Here is a 17,297-nt window from a genome sequence, read left to right on the forward strand (position 1 = left end):
GTGGAATGCACTCCCGCTGTCATTGGCAGGGAGGGTGCACTGTTAAAATGACGATTCTGCCGCGGTTCTTGTTTGTTTTTCAGTGTCTCCCCATCTATGATAATCTTTATCCCGCGGTCCTTCTTTAATCATAGAATTTACAGTGCAGAAGGAGGCCATTCGGCCCATCGAGTCTGCACCGGCTCTTGGAAAGAGCACCCTACCCAAGTTCAGCACCTCCACCCTATCCCCATAACCCAGTAACCCCACCCAACACTAAGGGCAATTTTGGACACTAAGGGCAATTTATCATGACCAATCCACCTAACCCGCACATCTTTGGACTGTGGGAGGAAACCGGAGCACCCGGAGGAAACCCACGCACATACGGGGAGGATGTGCAGACTCCGCACAGACAGTGACCCAAGCCGGAATCAAACCTGGGACCCTGGAGCCGTGAAGCAATTGTGCTACCCACAAGGCTACCGTGCTGCCCCAAGAGGCTGAATAAAATTGTTCTGGGATTTGTATGGGCAGGGAAGTCCCTGCGGGTGAAGAGGGTGATGCTTGAAAGGAACAGAGGAGAAGGGGGGCTGGCGTTGCCGAACTTCAGCAACTATTACTGGGCGGCCAACATAGCGATGATAAGGAAATGGATGGTGGGTGCGGGGTCGGTTTGGGAGCGGATGGAGGCTGCTTCGTGCAGGGGCACTAGCTTAGCAGCCCTGGTCACGGCGCCTCCGCCGCTTCTGCCAGCCAGGTACTACCCCAGCCCGATAGTGGTGGCAGCTCTTCGGATCTGAGGCCAATGGAGGAGGCATGTAGGGGAGGTAAGAGCATCGGTGTGGACCCCAATCTGCGGCAACCACCGATTTGCCCCGGGGAATATGGACGGGGGGTATCGACTGGGGAGTAGGGTGGGGATTGTGAGGATGGGGAATCTGTTCCTGGAAGGGAGCTTTCCGAGCACGAGGTTGCTGGAGGAGAAGTTTGGGCTGGCGAGAGGGAAGCTTAAGTGGGAGGAGCTCGGGGGGGGGGGGGGGGGGGGGGGGAGAGCTGGAGGACGGTATTTGGGCTGAAGCCCTGAGCAGAGTAAACACGACCGCAACATGCGCCAGGCTCAGCCTGATCCAGTTTAAGGTTGTGCACCGGGCCCACATGACGGTGGCCCGGATGAGCAGATTCTTCCAGGAAGAGAGAGAGGCCGACGTCTGGCATTTGCTTCCCTGGTAGCCCGGCGTCGAATACTGTTAGCATGGAGGGACTCAAAGGGCTGAGGTATGGCTATCGGACATGGCGAGCTTTCTTGGCCTAGACAAAGTCAAGTTCGCCTTGAGAGGTTCGCTACGAGGGTTTGCCCGAAGGTGGCAGCCATTTATTGACTTCTTCGCAGAGGAGTAAGCGTCAGCGGGGGGATGAGCGGGGGAGGGGCCAAGGGTAGAATTGAGTAGAGTAGGGGGATATTGAGGCAGTTCCGTGCGTGAACAGAGCCGTGGTTTGCAGTATGTTTAATTTGTATCTTAACTTTTTTTTTTGTACAGTACAATGTCACTTTTTCTATATGCCTAAAAGACATCAATAAAATTGTTTGTTTAAAAAAAAAGAAACTATTCCTTTGGTGGGCGAGTCCAGAACAAGGGGACAGAGCATTAAAATCAGAGCTCAGCTGTTCAGGGGTGATGTCAGCAAACACTTTTCACAAAAAGGGGCTGGAAATCTGGAACCTTCTCCCCACAAAATCTGTTGATGCTGGGGGTCAGTTGAACATTTTAAAATTGGTTGACAGATCAAGGCATGGCTTCAGTTTCTACTTTCATTAAATTCCTCTCGATTTCCCTCTCCACTCTCATCTCCAACAATCAGTCCGTGTCATCCTCTTCAACCTCCAGCTGAGTTTCCCACCCCATACTCTCTCCATCACAAAGATCATCTACTCCCCCCTCTGTAACATCGCCCATTTCCAACACCCAAACCCACATTAGTCCATCTGCTATTGAAATCCTCCTCCTTGCTGTTGTTGCTTCTGGACTAGACTAGACCATCCCAATGCTCTCCTGTCCAGCTTCCCATCTTCCATCCTCCAGAAACTTCAGGTCAGCTAAACCGCTGCCGTCTCTATCCTAACTCACACACCTATCACCCCTGTGTTCACTGACCTACACTGGTCCCCAAATGCCTCCAATTTAAAATTCTTATGCTTAAGTACAAATTTCTCCATGTCCTCCCTGCCCCCCCCCCCCCCCCCCCCCCATCCCTGTCACTTCCAGCCGCATCTCACTCCGAGAGCTCTGTGTTCTGACAATTCCAACCTTCAGTATATCCCCCACTTCCTTCACTTCACCACTGACAGCCGTGGCTTCAGACATCAAGGCTCCATGCTCCCAAATTCTCTCCTTAAACCTTTGATTCTTTATTTCACTCCCTCCTTTACGATCCTCCTTAAATCCCATCTGTTTGACCATATTTTTAATCATCACCTCCTAACATCTCCTCCTTTGTCTCGCTGTTAATTTTCTCTGATTACGTCTCTATGAAACATTTTGGCTTATTTGCCGATATTAAAGTGTTCTATGAATACAAGTTGTTGTCCTCTTACATTCCCTCAAATCCTCAAGGTACTGACCAGGAGTACAGACTGGGACATTTATTGTCCTCTAGTGCTCTGTTCGAGTGGCCATTCAGGGTGTTGACCCAGACAGGGAATGTTGAGATACAATGCAGACTGTCACAGCCGAGACACATCCTGCCCTCTCCCTGACTTCCCAGCTGGGCTCACTGATGAGGAACAGGATTCCTGGCTGATTCTCCCCCTCCATTGATCAGAGATACTGAGGCTAATTGAAGTCCCTCCATTACTACCCCAGGAATGGCTCCTCCCCCGGGTGCTTGTGCTGGTAGATCAGAAGCTGAAACCTTTCTAACTACTGAGTATCTGATTGTCTTCTTGGTTAGAGTGAGAGTCAGTGAGTGACTTGTACCTGACGCTGCACTGAAAGGATGCTGAGTTTAAACAAATTGATGTCTTCTTTTGATGATTTTTGACAATCTGGTCAAAGATTAAATTGACCTTCTTGAAACAATTGTTCTGATGGAGACAGACACTGCTGAGACAGACAATGTTTTGGAAAGACAGCTCCCCTGTGTGAGCACTGGAGGGTAAACAACACAGACAACTCTCAGTATAAGGGAAGCAGCTGAACCGGCCCCAGGTCCACGTGGAGATGTTGGTGTTTGGTGAAGAGAGGAGGTGTAGGTGAAACAATCCTGACACACGTCACACTGGAAAGGGTTTGTCTCCCGTGTGGGTTCATTGATGTTCCAGGAGGTCCAATAACTGTGTGAAGGGTTTATTATCGAACTCACACTTTCGGCTTCCTCCCCTGTAAGTATGTTGATGGACCATATTCTATAGCTCTGAATAAAGATTGTAGATTCCAGTTAACACAAATACTTTATTCAGTGGGTTCGTTCTGTCTCCAGAGCTCAACCAGGTGTTATACAGTCAAAAGGCAAAACAGGAGAAGCTACGGTTAGCTGCCTGTGCTGAGCTGTCTCTGTGTGCTGCTCACTAGCCCTGTGCTTCTAAAAGAGACGGATCCTCCCTTGGGTCAGACACTTTATACCCACCTCTGATGCTGCCCTCTAGTGATGCTGTGGCTGTTACATCTGTGCTGTAGTCCCTGCTGCATGTGCAGATGTACAGATAACCACATCCCCCCCCCCCCCCCCCGCTTTTTATTTGACATGTTTCTGTGCTGGTCTCAAGAAAACTGTACATAACAAGTGGTTGAGTGGTAATATGCATATCTGCACACTTTGAAAATACTAATGGTGATACAGAGTCAATTAACTGCGTTATGAGTCCATCGTGAGACATGTCCGTTGTTGTCTTGTTCATGTTTTGCATTTTTGTTATAAATTTAGTCGCCGGGTGCCTTGCGGCTTCTGCTGGAGTGTCTTAACGGTTGGAGTAGTGATGATGGTTTGATGTTGTCGAGAGTGCTGTCTGGCGTTGTGTGGTGAGGGACATCCTGTTGACGAATGGACTTGTTCAGGTCCAATGCAGGAAACACTGGTGTTTGGGGCCGAATCTTTAATAGATTCTGGCAGTTGTGCCGAAAGAGTATTCCCGCTGCCGATTTGACAATGTAGGACTGCGGTGCCGTCTATCTGATCACTGTGGCAGGATCAGACCATCCTCCTTCTGGGTCCCTGATTTTGATGGTGTCACCTATTGTCAGTAGCTTGAGTGGGATCACGTGCTGATCGTAGTATCGTTTTTGTTTGGAGCATAGTACCCTCATTTTGTCGCGAACTGGTGCGTTGCCGGGGTCTCGGAATTGCATTGCCGGTAGGGTTGTCCGGATGTCTCTGCCAAAGAGCATTTGCGCTGGCAACAGTCCTGAGCTCAATGGGGTTGCTCGGTACAATAACAGAGCTAGGTTGATGTCGGAGTGTGAATCGGTTGCCTTGCTGATGAGTCGTTTAATGATGCAGACACCTTTTTCCCCTTTCCCATTTGATTGTGGGTAGCGATTCTGTGTTGCACCGTTGTCTGACCTGGATTTCTTTCCTGTGCTTGCGGTATTGATTCTGTATGTCATCTTGGTTGTCTGACCTGGACTTTTTCCTGTGCTTGTGGTATTGATTCTGTATGTCAGCTTTCTTGAAAGCTGGTTTGCTTGTTTGCTGTGGGGCAGATATGGATTTGCGAGATTCGTTGTCATGCCATGTTATGTTTGTACTCTTGCCATTGTTTTGAGCTGTGCTGTTACATTGTCCTTCATGTGCAGAGTTGTGCCATGTTGTACAGGTCATTGTTTCATTGTTGTTGTTTCTGTCTTTGTTGTTTCCGTTGTTGTTTTTGTCGTGCTTGTTGTTTCTGTTATTGTTTCTTCGTTGTTGGTCGTTATTTTTGTTATGCTTGTTGTTGCAGTTGTCATTTTTGTTATGTTTCTTGTTATTGTTCTTGTAGTTTTTGCTGTTGTGCTTGTAGCTTTTGTTGTGCTTGTTTTTCTTGTTGCTACTGTTATTCTTGTTCTTGTTTCTGTTGTGCTTCTTGTGGTTTTTGTGGTTCTTGTTGCGCTCAATGAATGTTCCGTGTGGATAATTCGAGTCATTCTCAAAGGTATTTGTGTCAGTGTCCTTTTTGGCATCTGATGTTTCATTGAGCGTTTCTTCTTGAGGATTGTGAGAATGATCTGATGTTGCATTGATCTTGGTGGCATCTGTCATTTGTGGTTGATGTGATTCCTCTTTGATTCCTTGGTCCTCCTCTTCTAGAGTCATTTCTGGTTCACTTGAATCATCATTGATCACCCGACTCTGATGCTGCCCTCTAGTGATGCTGTGGCTGTTACATCTGTGCTGTAGTCCCTATTGCAGATGTACAGATCACCACAACACTGACTGTGTGAAAATCTCGTCACATCTCACACCAGAATAGTTTCTTTCCAGTGCGGATCCACTTGTGCTTCAGAAGATCAGAGGGTCAGGTGAAAGCCTCGTCATAAACATTTCACAGAATGGTTTCTTCCCTGTGTGAATGCTGGAATTTCCCAGGAGGGTCGATGATGCACAATAGCTTTACTGCAAACATCAAATTTGATGTGTTACTCCCCCCTGTGGATTGTCTGATGTTTCAGGAGGCTCGATAACTGTGTGAAGGTTTTTTCACAGGCCTCACACATGAACAGCTTCTCCTCTGGGTGAATGCGTTGGTGTCTCACCAGCTCCGATGATCGTGCAAAACCCTTATTACACACCTCACACCTGAACGGTTTCTCACCAGTGTGAATTCTCTGATGCATCAGAAGCCTCGTAGATGTTGCAAAAGCTTTTTCACAAACCTCACACTTGAAGGGTTTCTCCCCTGTGTGGATTGTCTGATGTCTCGTGAGGCTCGATAACTGTGCAAAAGCTTTGTCACAAAGCTTGCATGTGAATGGTTTCTCCCCTGTGTGAAGGCGTTGATGGGTGTGCAGATTCGATGATTGTGAGAATGATTTATCGCACACCTCACACTTGAATGGTTTCTCCCCTGTGTGAATCCTCTGGTGTGTCAGGAGTTCAGAGGATTCGATAAAAGACATCTCACAAACATCACACCTGAAGGGTTTCTCCCCGGTGTGAATCCTCTGGTGCATCAGAAGCTTTGCAGATGTCGTAAAAGCTTTATCGCAAACCTCACATTTGAAGGGTTTCTCCCCTGTGTGCATTTTCTGATGGGCCAGGAGGCTCACTAACTGTGTGAAGACTTTGTCACAATCCTTGCATTTGAACCGCTTCTCTCCAGTGTGAATGCGTAGATGCACACGGAGGTTCGATGACTGTGAGAATGATTTATCGCACACCTTACACTTGAATGGTTTCTCCCCTGTGTGAATGCGCTGGTGTCTGCAGAGGGTCGATAAGCATGCAAATGATCTGTTGCATATGTCACATTTGAATGGCTTCTCTCCTGTGTGAAGGCGTTGATGGGTGTGCAGATTCGATGACTTTGAGAATGATTTATCGCACACCTTACACTTGAATGGTCTCTCTCCTGTGTGAATACGTTGGTGTCCGTGGAGGCCTGATAACTGCAAGAATGATTTGTTGCACACTTCGCATGTGAATGGTTTCTCCCCTGTGTGAATGCGTTGGTGTCTGCAGAGGGTCGATAAGCATACAAATGATTTGTTGCACATGTCACATGTGAATGGCTTCTCTCCTGTGTGAAGGCGTTGATGGTTGTGCAGATTCGATGACTGTGAGAATGATTTATCGCACACCTTACACTTGAATGGTTTCTCCCCTGTGTGAAGGCGTTGATGGGTGTGCAGATTCGATGACTGTGAGAATGATTTATCGCACACCTTACACTTGAATGGTTTCTCCCCTGTGTGAATCCTCTGGTGTATCAGGAGTTCAGAGGATTCGATAAAAGACATCTCACAAACATCACACCTGAAGGGTTTCTCCCCGGTGTGAATCCTCTGGTGCATCAGAAGCTTTGCAGATGTCGTAAAAGCTTTATCGCAAACCTCACATTTGAAGGGTTTCTCCCCTGTGTGGATTCTTTGATGGGCCAGGAGGCTCACTAACTGTGTGAAGGCTTTGTCACAATCCTTGCATTTGAACCGCTTCTCCCCGGTGTGAATGCGTAGATGCACACGGAGGTTCGATGACTCCGAGAATGATTTCTGACAGACTTCACACGTGTATGGCTTATCTCCTGTGTGAATACGTTGGTGTGAGCGGAGGTTTGATGATTGTGAGAAGGATTTGTTGCATACTTCACATGTGAATGGTTTCTCACCTGAGTGAATACGTTGGTGTTTGAGGAGGGTCCATGACCACGGGAATGATTTGTCACACACTTCGCATGTGAATGGTTTCTCACCAGTGTGAATCTGTTGGTGTATGTTGAAGGTCGATAACTCTGAGAATCTTTCATTGCACACATCACACGTGAATGGCTTCTCCCCTGTGTGAATTCGCTGGTGTGCACGGAGATGCCAAGCATCCGACAATGATTTGTCACACACCTCACACTTGAAAGGCTTCTCCCCAGTGTGGATCTGTTGGTGTCTCACAAGTGTTGATGATTGTGTGAAATCTTGGTCACACACCTCACATTTGAAAGATCTATCTTCCATGTGACTGGCCTTGTGTTAACAGTTGTCCAATAGATGTGGGTTGTGTTACAAGATCAGAGGAGTCTGTGGAGCCCTCCTCAAACACCTCACAATCGAACAGCGTCTCACGTGTAGAAATGAGTCAATGGTTCATGAGGCTCGATGAATCATTGAAGCTCTCACTACACTTGGAGCCCACTCACACTTCTTCCCAGCCTCACCCTGACCAATCTCACCCAGCCAAACCTTCGGAAAGGTTGGTTCTGATGGAAGATTCCACACTGCTGACCAGTTTCAGATCTGATAATATGTCAAAGCTCTCCTGACCCGACTGATTTCCAGATGATGGTTTCACTGCCCAACCTTCTGTGTGTTGAGCAATGCTGGGAAGGGACTGGTCGTCTTCCCACAATTGTTCTTTGGGTAATGGTCAGGATCTATCTGCGGTGTCTATTTTCTCTGTATTCTCTGGTGTAGTATGGTGCAGTACTTCTGTAAAACAAAAAATAAATTATTTCCCCCAACTCCTTCTCCTCCTTTGCTGAAGGGACTGACTCCTCAGTTAGACACTGTTCCACAGTCAGTGTCAGTCTGCTATTCCCCTGGGGGAGGGGGGAAACCAGATGCAAGTCTTTTTCCTCACTTGACTGTCACAAACCCTCTGTTTCCAGCAGGGATAGTGACCAGGAACAGACAACGTGGCAACTTTCTTTCCTGCATCCAGACCCCTATCTTCCAGGTACCACGAGGGCAATGAAAAAGACAGTCAGGCTGTCAATTTACTATGAGCTCAAGTCATGGTGGTGAAGACCGGTTTTACACTTGGATTCTGTGTTTAATATAAACAACTGTGCAGAAATCTTAATTCACTGCAGATTTTGAAATTTTCCCCTTGTTTTCCAAAATTAATTTGAAGAAAACACACTGGGCAGGAAGTGCTGGAAGCTAAGGAAAATATTGCTTCACTGCAGCTGATTGAAGGGTTCTGGTTTATCCTGGGAAATTAGATACACTGCACTCACTCAGACTGCACACCCCAAATTCAGCTCCCACACAGCACTAAGGCAACACTATCAAATCCAAGCTCAGGCTTTTGAGAAAGGCCGAGGCCTTCAGGCAAAATCTTAAAAGAATTAAAAGACATTTGAATAAATGTGTCTCCGCCCCTCCCAGATAATTACACCTCACCTGCCCATATTCAACAATGATCCATCAACAAAACTCAGCCTGTAAATCAGAAGGGAAATGCTTCCAATAAACACTCAATATCCAACACACAGCCAATCAAACAGCTCAGCACAAAGCACCGAGTAAACAGGTCTCTGAGCTGGATCTTGTCACACAGCATAAGGGGCATTTCCACACCTGATTGCCCACAGGATAGTCAGACTGCCTGAACATTAGTGTGGATATTGGGCAATGTAATTCTTCTAAATTCTGCTCCTTCACTCACCATCTCCTGACTTGGTTTGGAGTCCCTACAGGAAGTGAAGCAGCTGTGGTAGAGGAAGAGGAGAGAATGGGCAGAGTGGGTGGGCTCTCTGATTGACGTCTCTCACAGACAATCCAAATATTTCTGCAGGAACAGGAGTTTCCTGAAGTTTGGGAAACTGACCGGGGAAACGGAGTCGACTTTGAGCAGCAGCTCAGGTGGGTATTTAAACTTATCATTGTCCCATCTGAATAAAATCTCACTTATTGCAGCTGCTGTCTCAGTTCCCCTGGTAAATGTGTGACGGAGATTTCTAGTGTGGGAATAACATTCTTCATCCTCGGAGGCTTTCAAACTGATAACATCAGTGTGGGATGTGTAGCCTCGGATGTGTTTGGCAGCAGATCAGAAGAGGAAGACCCACAGTATCCAAGGCACTGATGCCGTACAGAGGTGAGATGAGCACAGGAGAGAGGGACAACAGGAGACAGTTACACAGGGTAGAGGAACACAGCAGTGATAGGGTCCCAGGAGCGACAGGTGCCTGTAAGACAATGATTCACAGGAGATAGAGATGGGCACACAAGAAAGATGCCTGGGAGGGAGAGAAAAGTTATCCCAAGTGTTTTTAGAGTGTCTCACCAGCATCAATATGTAATGATATGTATAATGTAAGGAGTGTAAAGGGTTAACAAGATGATGTTCATGTATCTCAACACTAGATGGCAGCACTGAGTAGTCTTATATAAGGCTGCATCTCTAGGAATTCTGGGAGAAGGTTGTGAAGGATAGTAAAAGATTGAGATAGATTGTTAGCTGTACTAAAAAATATTATAGATTTCTGTAACATAGATTTTATACTGTTGTTTTATTAGCTATTACTTAGTGAAGTGTGTGAACCATTTGAAGTAGTGTAAAATGAACTAGCTTTGTTTCAAATTTATAGCTTGATGTTCTTTGTCAACACTATGATTTGTAGCCATCTTGGAGAACTATACAAGGAACATCACACAATACACAACATCTCCTCCTCAAGTGTGTGGTACATGAAATGGTGACATCAGCCACGGAAGGAAGGGATGGACCTTGTCCCTAATCAACTGACCATTGGGACACACCTTCCCTGAATATGGCTGTGATGTTCGAGTCCCTGACAATGAAAACATTGAGGGATGATCCAGTGTGTGATATTCACATGGTGTATTCTCAGACGGCCATTAAACAAGACATGAAGGAGGGGAATTGTTTCCTGTTCAGGGAGCTCTGTGAATCTCCTTGGATTGGATTGGGTTGGATTTGTTTATTGTCACGTGCACCGAGGTACAGTGAAAAGTAGTTTTCTGCGAGCAGCTCAACAGATCATTAAGTACATGAGAAGAAAAGGGAATAAAAGAAAATACATAATAGGGCAACACAACATATACAATGTAACTACAAAAGCACTGGCATCGGTTGAAGCATACAGGGTGAAGTGTTAATGAAACCAGTCCATAAGAGGGTCATTTAGGAGTCTGGTGACAGTGGGAAAGAAGCTGTTTTTGAGTCTGTTTGTGCGTGTTCTCAGACTTCTGTATCTCCTGCCCGATTGAAGAAGTTGGAAGAGTGAGTAAGCCGGGTGGGAGGGATCTTTGATTATACTGCCCGCTTTCCCCAGGCAGCGGGAGGTGTAGATGGAGTCAATGGATGGGAGGCAGGTTCGTGAGATGGACTGGGCGGTGTTCACGACTCTCTGAAGTTTCTTGCAGTCCTGGGCCGAGCAGTTGCCATACCAGGCTGTGATGCAGCCTGATAGGATGCTTTCTATGGCGCATCTGTAAAAGTTGGTAAGAGTTAATGTGGACATGCCGAATTTCCTTAGTTTCCTGAGGAAGTATAGGCGCTGTTGTGCTTTCTTGGTGGTAGCGTCGACGTGGGTGGACCAGGACAGATTTTTGGAGATGTGCACCCCTAGGAATTTGAAACTGCTAACCATCTCCACCTCGGCCCCGTTGATGCTGACAGGGGTGTGTACAGTACTTTGCTTCCTGAAGTCAATTACCAGCTCTTTAGTTTTGCTGGCATTGAGGGAGAGATTGTTGTCGCTACACCACTCCACTAGGTTCTCTATCTCCCTCCTGTATTCGGACTCATCGTTATTCGAGATCCGGCCCACTATGGTCGTATCGTCAGCAAACTTGTAGATGGAGTTGGAACCAAGTTTTGCCACGCAGTCATGTGTGTACAGGGAGTAGAGTAGGGGGCTAAGTACGCAGCCTTGCGGGGCGCCGGTGTTGAGGACTATTGTGGAGGAGGTGTTGTTCATTCTTACTGATTGTGGTCTGTTGGTCAGAAAATCGAGGATCCAGTTGCAGAGTGGGGATCCAAGTCCTAGGTTTTGGAGCTTTGATATGAGCTTGGCTGGGATTATGGTGTTGAAGGCGGAGCTGTAGTCAATAAATAGGAGTCTAATGTAGGAGTCCTTGTTTTCGAGATGCTCGAGGGATGAGTGTAGGGCCAGGAAAATGGTGTCTGATGTGGACCGGTTGCAGCGGTATGCGAATTGCAGTGGATCAAGGCGTTCTGGGAGTATAGGTGATGCGCTTCATGATCAACCTCTCGAAGCTCTTCATTACGACTGAAGTCAGGGCCACTGGTCGGTAGTCATTGAGGCACGTTGCCTGGTTCTTCTTTGGTACCGGTATGATGGTGGTCTTCTTGAAGCAGGTGGGGACCTCGGAGTGGAGTAGGGACAGGTTAAAGATGTCCGAGAATACCTCTGCCAGCTGGTCCGCGCAGGCTCTGAGTGCACGACCAGGGATCCCGTCTGGGCCCGTCGCCTTCCGAGGGTTCACCTTCAGGAAGGCCAATCTGACTTCGGAAGCTGTGATGGTGGGTATGGGTGAATTATGGGCTGCTGGGGCACTCGCCAGCGGATTGTTGGTTACCTGCTCGAACCGAGCATAGAATGCATTGAGTTCATCGGCGAGGGGTGCACTGCTGCCAGAGATACTGTTCGGCTTCGCTTTGTAGCCCGTTATGTTGTTTAGTCCTTGCCACAACCGCCGAGAGTCTGTCTGTGACTCTAGCTTGGTTTGATATTCTCTTGGCATTCCGGATTGCTTTGCGGAGGTCGTACCTGGATTTCTTGTATAGGTCAGGGTTGTCTGCCTTGAACGCCTCAGATCTGTCCTTCAGTAGGGAGTCAATCTCGCGATTGAGCCATGGTTTCCGGTTGGGGAACGCACATATTGCTTTCTTTGGCACGCAGTCGTCCACATATTTGCTGATGAAGTCTGTGACGGTGGTGGCATACTCATTTAAGTTGGTCGCGGAGTTCTTAAATATGGACCATATTGCTTAAATATGGTTACCTTCAATTTCATTTCAGTTTTATGACTCACTCCCAGCACCTTGGAGAAGCAGCTATTCCATAAAACTCAAGTGACCTCTGCTGCTGGTCTCTGTGTTGTATTCAATTTAATGAAATCATTTACTCAGCGGAGTCATTTACTCTCTTTGTATCATCTCCTCCTATCATTGCTCTTTCCTCTTCCTCTGTTGTGTTTCTATCTTGCCATTCTCATTCTCCTCGCCCATCTACCTATTCCCTCCTCTTAACTTTCTTCTCTCCTGTCCTTCCACCCTCCAACTCTCTCTCTCTTCCCTGCTGCAGGATTATAAAGATGAGTGGGATAGAGAGAAAGCTCACCATTTTAAACTCTATCGTAAATGACAAGACAAAGCAGAACCTCCACACAATATTACTGAGGGAATGATGTCATTATGGCTATCCTCATCATTCTCCAGGAACATGACATGTCGCCACAGTCCCAGATGACCATAGGTTGCTTTCCGCTTTGAAAGGGGATTTAACCTGAGGGTCACCACACCTCAGGCAAGGGGCAAGGTTGAGAAGGCAGGACCTTGATGAATAACCTCAGCTGGTACGGGGATTGAACCTGTGCTGCTGGCCTCGCATCACGAACCAACTGAGCGAACCGACACCCCACCGAACCATAGAAATGAGGAACAGGAGATGGCCATTCAGCCCTTTGAGCCTGCTCTGCTATTTAATAAGATCACGGCTGATCTATTTCTGGTCACAACTCTACTTTCACATCGACCCACATAACCATTGCCCTTATTGTCGGCATTGTGACTACAGTAACCGAGGAGCTTAGACAACCCTGGCTTCTGAAAGTTGATATAAAAATACATGTCTTTCTTTCATAGGAAAATGTTCGGCTTCCTGTGAACTAGACATTCATAAATCCATTGATGGAGAAAATAAACCAGCCACAGTGGCATTGGCCGTTATATATTGTGTACAGGACTCTTGCTGTACAACAAAGAAGAACAAAGAAATGTACAGCACAGGAACAGGCCCTTCGGCCCTCCACGCCCGTGCCGACCATACTGCCCGACTAAACTACAATCTTCTACACTTCCTGGGTCCGTATCCTTCTATTCCCATCCTATTCATATATTTGTCAAGATGCCCCTTAAATGTCCCTATCGTCCCTGCTTCCACTACCTCCTCCGGTAGTGAGTTCCAGGCACCCACTACCCTCCGCGTAAAAAACTTGCCTCGTACATCTACTCTAAACCTTGCCCCTCTCACCTTAAACCTATGCCCCCTAGTAATTGACCCCTCTACCCTGGGGAAAAGCCTCTGACTATCCACTCTGTCTATGCCCCTCATAATTTTGTATACCTCTATCAGGTCGCCCCTCAACCTCCTTCGTTCCAGTGAGAACAAACCGAGTTTATTCAATCGCTCCTCATAGCTTATGCCCTCCATACCAGGCAACATTCTGGTAAATCTTTTCACCTTTTGTACTAGTCTACCATGAGGGACCTTGTCAAAGGCCTTACTGAAGTCCATATAGACAACATCTACTGCCCTACCTGCATCAATCATCTTAGTGACCTCCTCGAAAAACTCTATCAAGTTAGTGAGACACGACCTCCCCTTCACAAAACTGTGCTGCCTCTCACTAATACGTCCATTTGCTTCCAAATGGGAGTAGATCCTGTCTCGAAGAATTCTCTCCAGTAATTTCCCTGCCACTGAAGTAAGGCTCACCGGCCTGTAGTTCCCGGGATTATCCTTGCTACCCTTCTTAAACATAGGAACAACATTGGCTATTCTCCAGTCCTCCGGGACATCCCCTGAAGACAGCGAGGATCCAAAGATTTCTGTCAAGGCCTCAGCAATTTCCTCTCCAGCCTCCTTCAGTATTCTGGGGTAGATCCCATCAGGCCCTGGGGACTTATCTACCTTAATATTTTTTAAGACATCCAACACCTCGTCTTTTTGGATCACAATGTGACCCAGGCTATCTACACCCCCTTCTCCAGACTCAACATCTACCAATTCCTTCTCTTTGGTGAATACTGATGCAAAGTATTCATTTAGTACCTCGCCCATTTCCTCTGGCTCCACACATAGATTCCCTTGCCTATCCTTCAGTGGGCCAACCCTTTCCCTGGCTACCCTCTTGCTTTTTATGTACGTGTAAAAAGCCTTGGGATTTTCCTTAACCCTATTTGCCAATGACTTTTCATGATCCCTTCTAGCCCTCCTGACTCCTTGCTTAAGTTCCTTCCTACTTTCCTTATATGCCACACAGGCTTCGTCTGTTCCCAGCCTTTTAGCCCTGACAAATGCCTCCTTTTTCTTTTTGACGAGGCCTACAATATCACTCGTCATCCAAGGTTCCCGAAAATTGCCGTATTTATCTTTCTTCCTCACAGGAACATGCCTGTCCTGTATTCCTTTCAACTGACACTTGAAAGCCTCCCACATGTCAGATGTTGATTTGCCCTCAAACATCCGCCCCCAATCTATGTTCTTCAGTTCCCGCCTAATATTGTTATAATTAGCCTTCCCCCAATTTAGCACATTCATCCTCGGATCACTCTTATCCTTGTCCACCAGTACTTTAAAACTTACTGAATTGTGGTCACTGTTACCGAAATGCTCCCCTACTGAAACATTTACCACCTGGCCGGGCTCATTCCCCAATACCAGGTCCAGTACCGCCCCTTCCCTAGTTGGACTGTTTACATATTGTTTTAAGAAGCCCTCCTGGATGCTCCTTACAAACTCCGCCCCGTCTAAACCCCTGGCACTAAGTGAGTCCCAGTCAATATTGGGGAAGTTGAAGTCTCCCATCACCACAACCCTGTTGTTTTTACTCTTTTCCAAAATCTGTCTACCTATCTGCTCCTCCATCTCCCGCTGGCTGTTGGGAGGCCTGTAGTATACCCCCAACATTGTGACTGCACCCTTCTTATTCCTGATCTCTACCCATATAGCCTCACTGCCCTCTGAGGTGTCCTCTCGCAGTATAGCTGTGATATTCTCCCGAACAAGTAGCGCAACTCCGCCTCCCCTTTTACATCCCCCTCTATCCCGCCTGAAACATCTAAATCCTGGAACGTTTAGCTGCCAATCCTGCCCTTCCCTCAACCAGGTCTCTGTAATGGCAACAACATCATAGTTCCAAGTAGTAATCCAAGCTCTAAGTTCATCTGCCTTACCCGTAATGCTCCTTGCATTAAAACATATGCACTTCAGGCCACCAGACCCGCTGTGTTCAGCAACTTCTCCCCGTCTGCTCTGCCTCAGAGCCACACTGTCCCTATTCCCTAGTTCTCCCTCAATGCTCTCACCTTCTGACCTATTGCTCCCGTGCCCACCCCCCTGCCATACTAGTTTAAACCCTCCCGTGTGACACTAGCAAACCTCGCAGCCAGGATATTTATGCCTCTCCGGTTTAGATGCAACCCGTCCATCTTATACAGGTCACACCTGCTCCGGAAGAGCTCCCAGTGGTCCAGATAACGGAAACCCTCCCTCCTACACCAGCTGTTTAGCCACGTGTTTGTCTGCTCTATCTTCCTATTTCTAGCCTCACTGGCACGTGGCACAGGGAGTAATCCCGAGATTACAACCCTCGAGGTCCTGTCTTTTAGTATTCACTGAGTATTTCAGTGAATAGGAACACACCATGCTGACAAATCAGGTAGTTTGGGTTACGTTAAAAAAATGAATTTGCTGTGAGTTAGAAATCTATATAGCAGATTGATGAAACAGCAGACAAACCACAACACAATATTCAGTTTACACTAAACTTGACTGAACTAAAATAACAAAGCATTTGAAAATGACTCCGGTTCTTTCCCAGAACATAAAATGAAACTTAGAAGAGTGTAAGGTTAACATATCACCATAGCACAGTGGTTAGCACTGTTGCTTCACAGCACCAGCGTCCCAGGTTTGATTCCCGGCTTGTCTGTGCAGAGACACACTGTGTACCTTATGTCGCCCTGTTATGTATTTTCTTTTTGATTTATTTTATTTTCATGTACTAAATGATCTGTTTGAGCTGCTCGCAGAAAAATACTTTTTACTGTACCTCGGTACACGTGACAATAAACAATTCCAATCTAATCCATTTATTGAAATGTATTTTTGTGTCTTCTTTAAAGATTTTACCTGATGGCCTCGGTCTTTCCCAGATGCCTGGCCTCGGATTTGATAGTTTTGCCCAGTGCTGTGCCTGAAAGCTGAATATGGGATGTGCAGTCTGAGTGAGTGCAGTGTGTCTAATTTCCCAGAATAAACTAGAACCCTTCAATCAGCTACACTGAAGCAATATTTTCCTTGGCTCCCAGCACTTCCTGCCAGTGTGTTTTCTATAGCTTGAAAGGCAAGTTGTGAGAGGGACACAAACAGTTTGTCAAGAGATTTTGAAAGGTATCTCTTAAGTAAGTGGGCAAAAAGTTGGCAAATGGAGTATGATGTGGGAAAATGTGAATTTGTTTATTTTAGAAAGGAGAACAAAAGATCAGAGTATTATTTTAATGGACAAAACTTGCAGAAAGCTGGAATACAAAGGGACTTGGGGGTACTTGTTTACGAAACACAGAAAGCGAGCACACAGATGCAGCAGGCAATCAGGAAGGCTAATGTATTATTGGCTCTTATTTCAAGGGGGTTGGAGCATAAGAGTTGGGAAGTCTTGCTGCAACTGTATACGGTACTGGTCAGACCATGGGCGGGATTCTCTGACCCCGGGCCGGGTTGGAGAATCGCCGCGCGGGGGGGGGGGGGGGGGGGGGGGGGGGGTGCAAATTCACACGACGCCACTCCGACGCTGGTCCGCCGATTCTCTGGTCACCAGTTCACGCGCCGCCAGTTGGGGACCGCCCTACGTGGCTCCCCCAGCGATTCTCCGCGCGCTATGGGCCGAGTGGCCACCAAGATAGGGCGAGTCCTG

General features: G+C 47.1%; 1 protein-coding gene across 3 annotated transcripts in view; it reads right to left on the reverse strand.

Moving 5' to 3' along the window:
• LOC140389196 (uncharacterized) overlaps positions 1–17,297 on the reverse strand; it is a 150,286-nt gene that overhangs the window by 30,346 nt on the left and 102,643 nt on the right. The window contains exons 1-2 of one of the 3 annotated variants that reach the window (XM_072473363.1): positions 5,596–9,018; positions 2,307–2,309 (exon numbers count right to left, since the gene is read on the reverse strand). In XM_072473363.1, the coding sequence (XP_072329464.1) occupies positions 2,307–2,309; positions 5,596–7,619 (2,027 nt within the window). In that variant the 5' untranslated portion in view covers positions 7,620–9,018. Of the gene's footprint in view, positions 1–2,306; positions 2,310–3,417; positions 9,019–9,051; positions 9,212–17,297 lie in introns of those variants that run through there. The other 2 variants (XM_072473361.1, XM_072473364.1) reach the window with 2 other exon arrangements.

The sequence above is a fragment of the Scyliorhinus torazame genome, chromosome 14 (assembly GCF_047496885.1).
Source record: "Scyliorhinus torazame isolate Kashiwa2021f chromosome 14, sScyTor2.1, whole genome shotgun sequence".
NCBI lineage: Eukaryota > Metazoa > Chordata > Chondrichthyes > Carcharhiniformes > Scyliorhinidae > Scyliorhinus > Scyliorhinus torazame.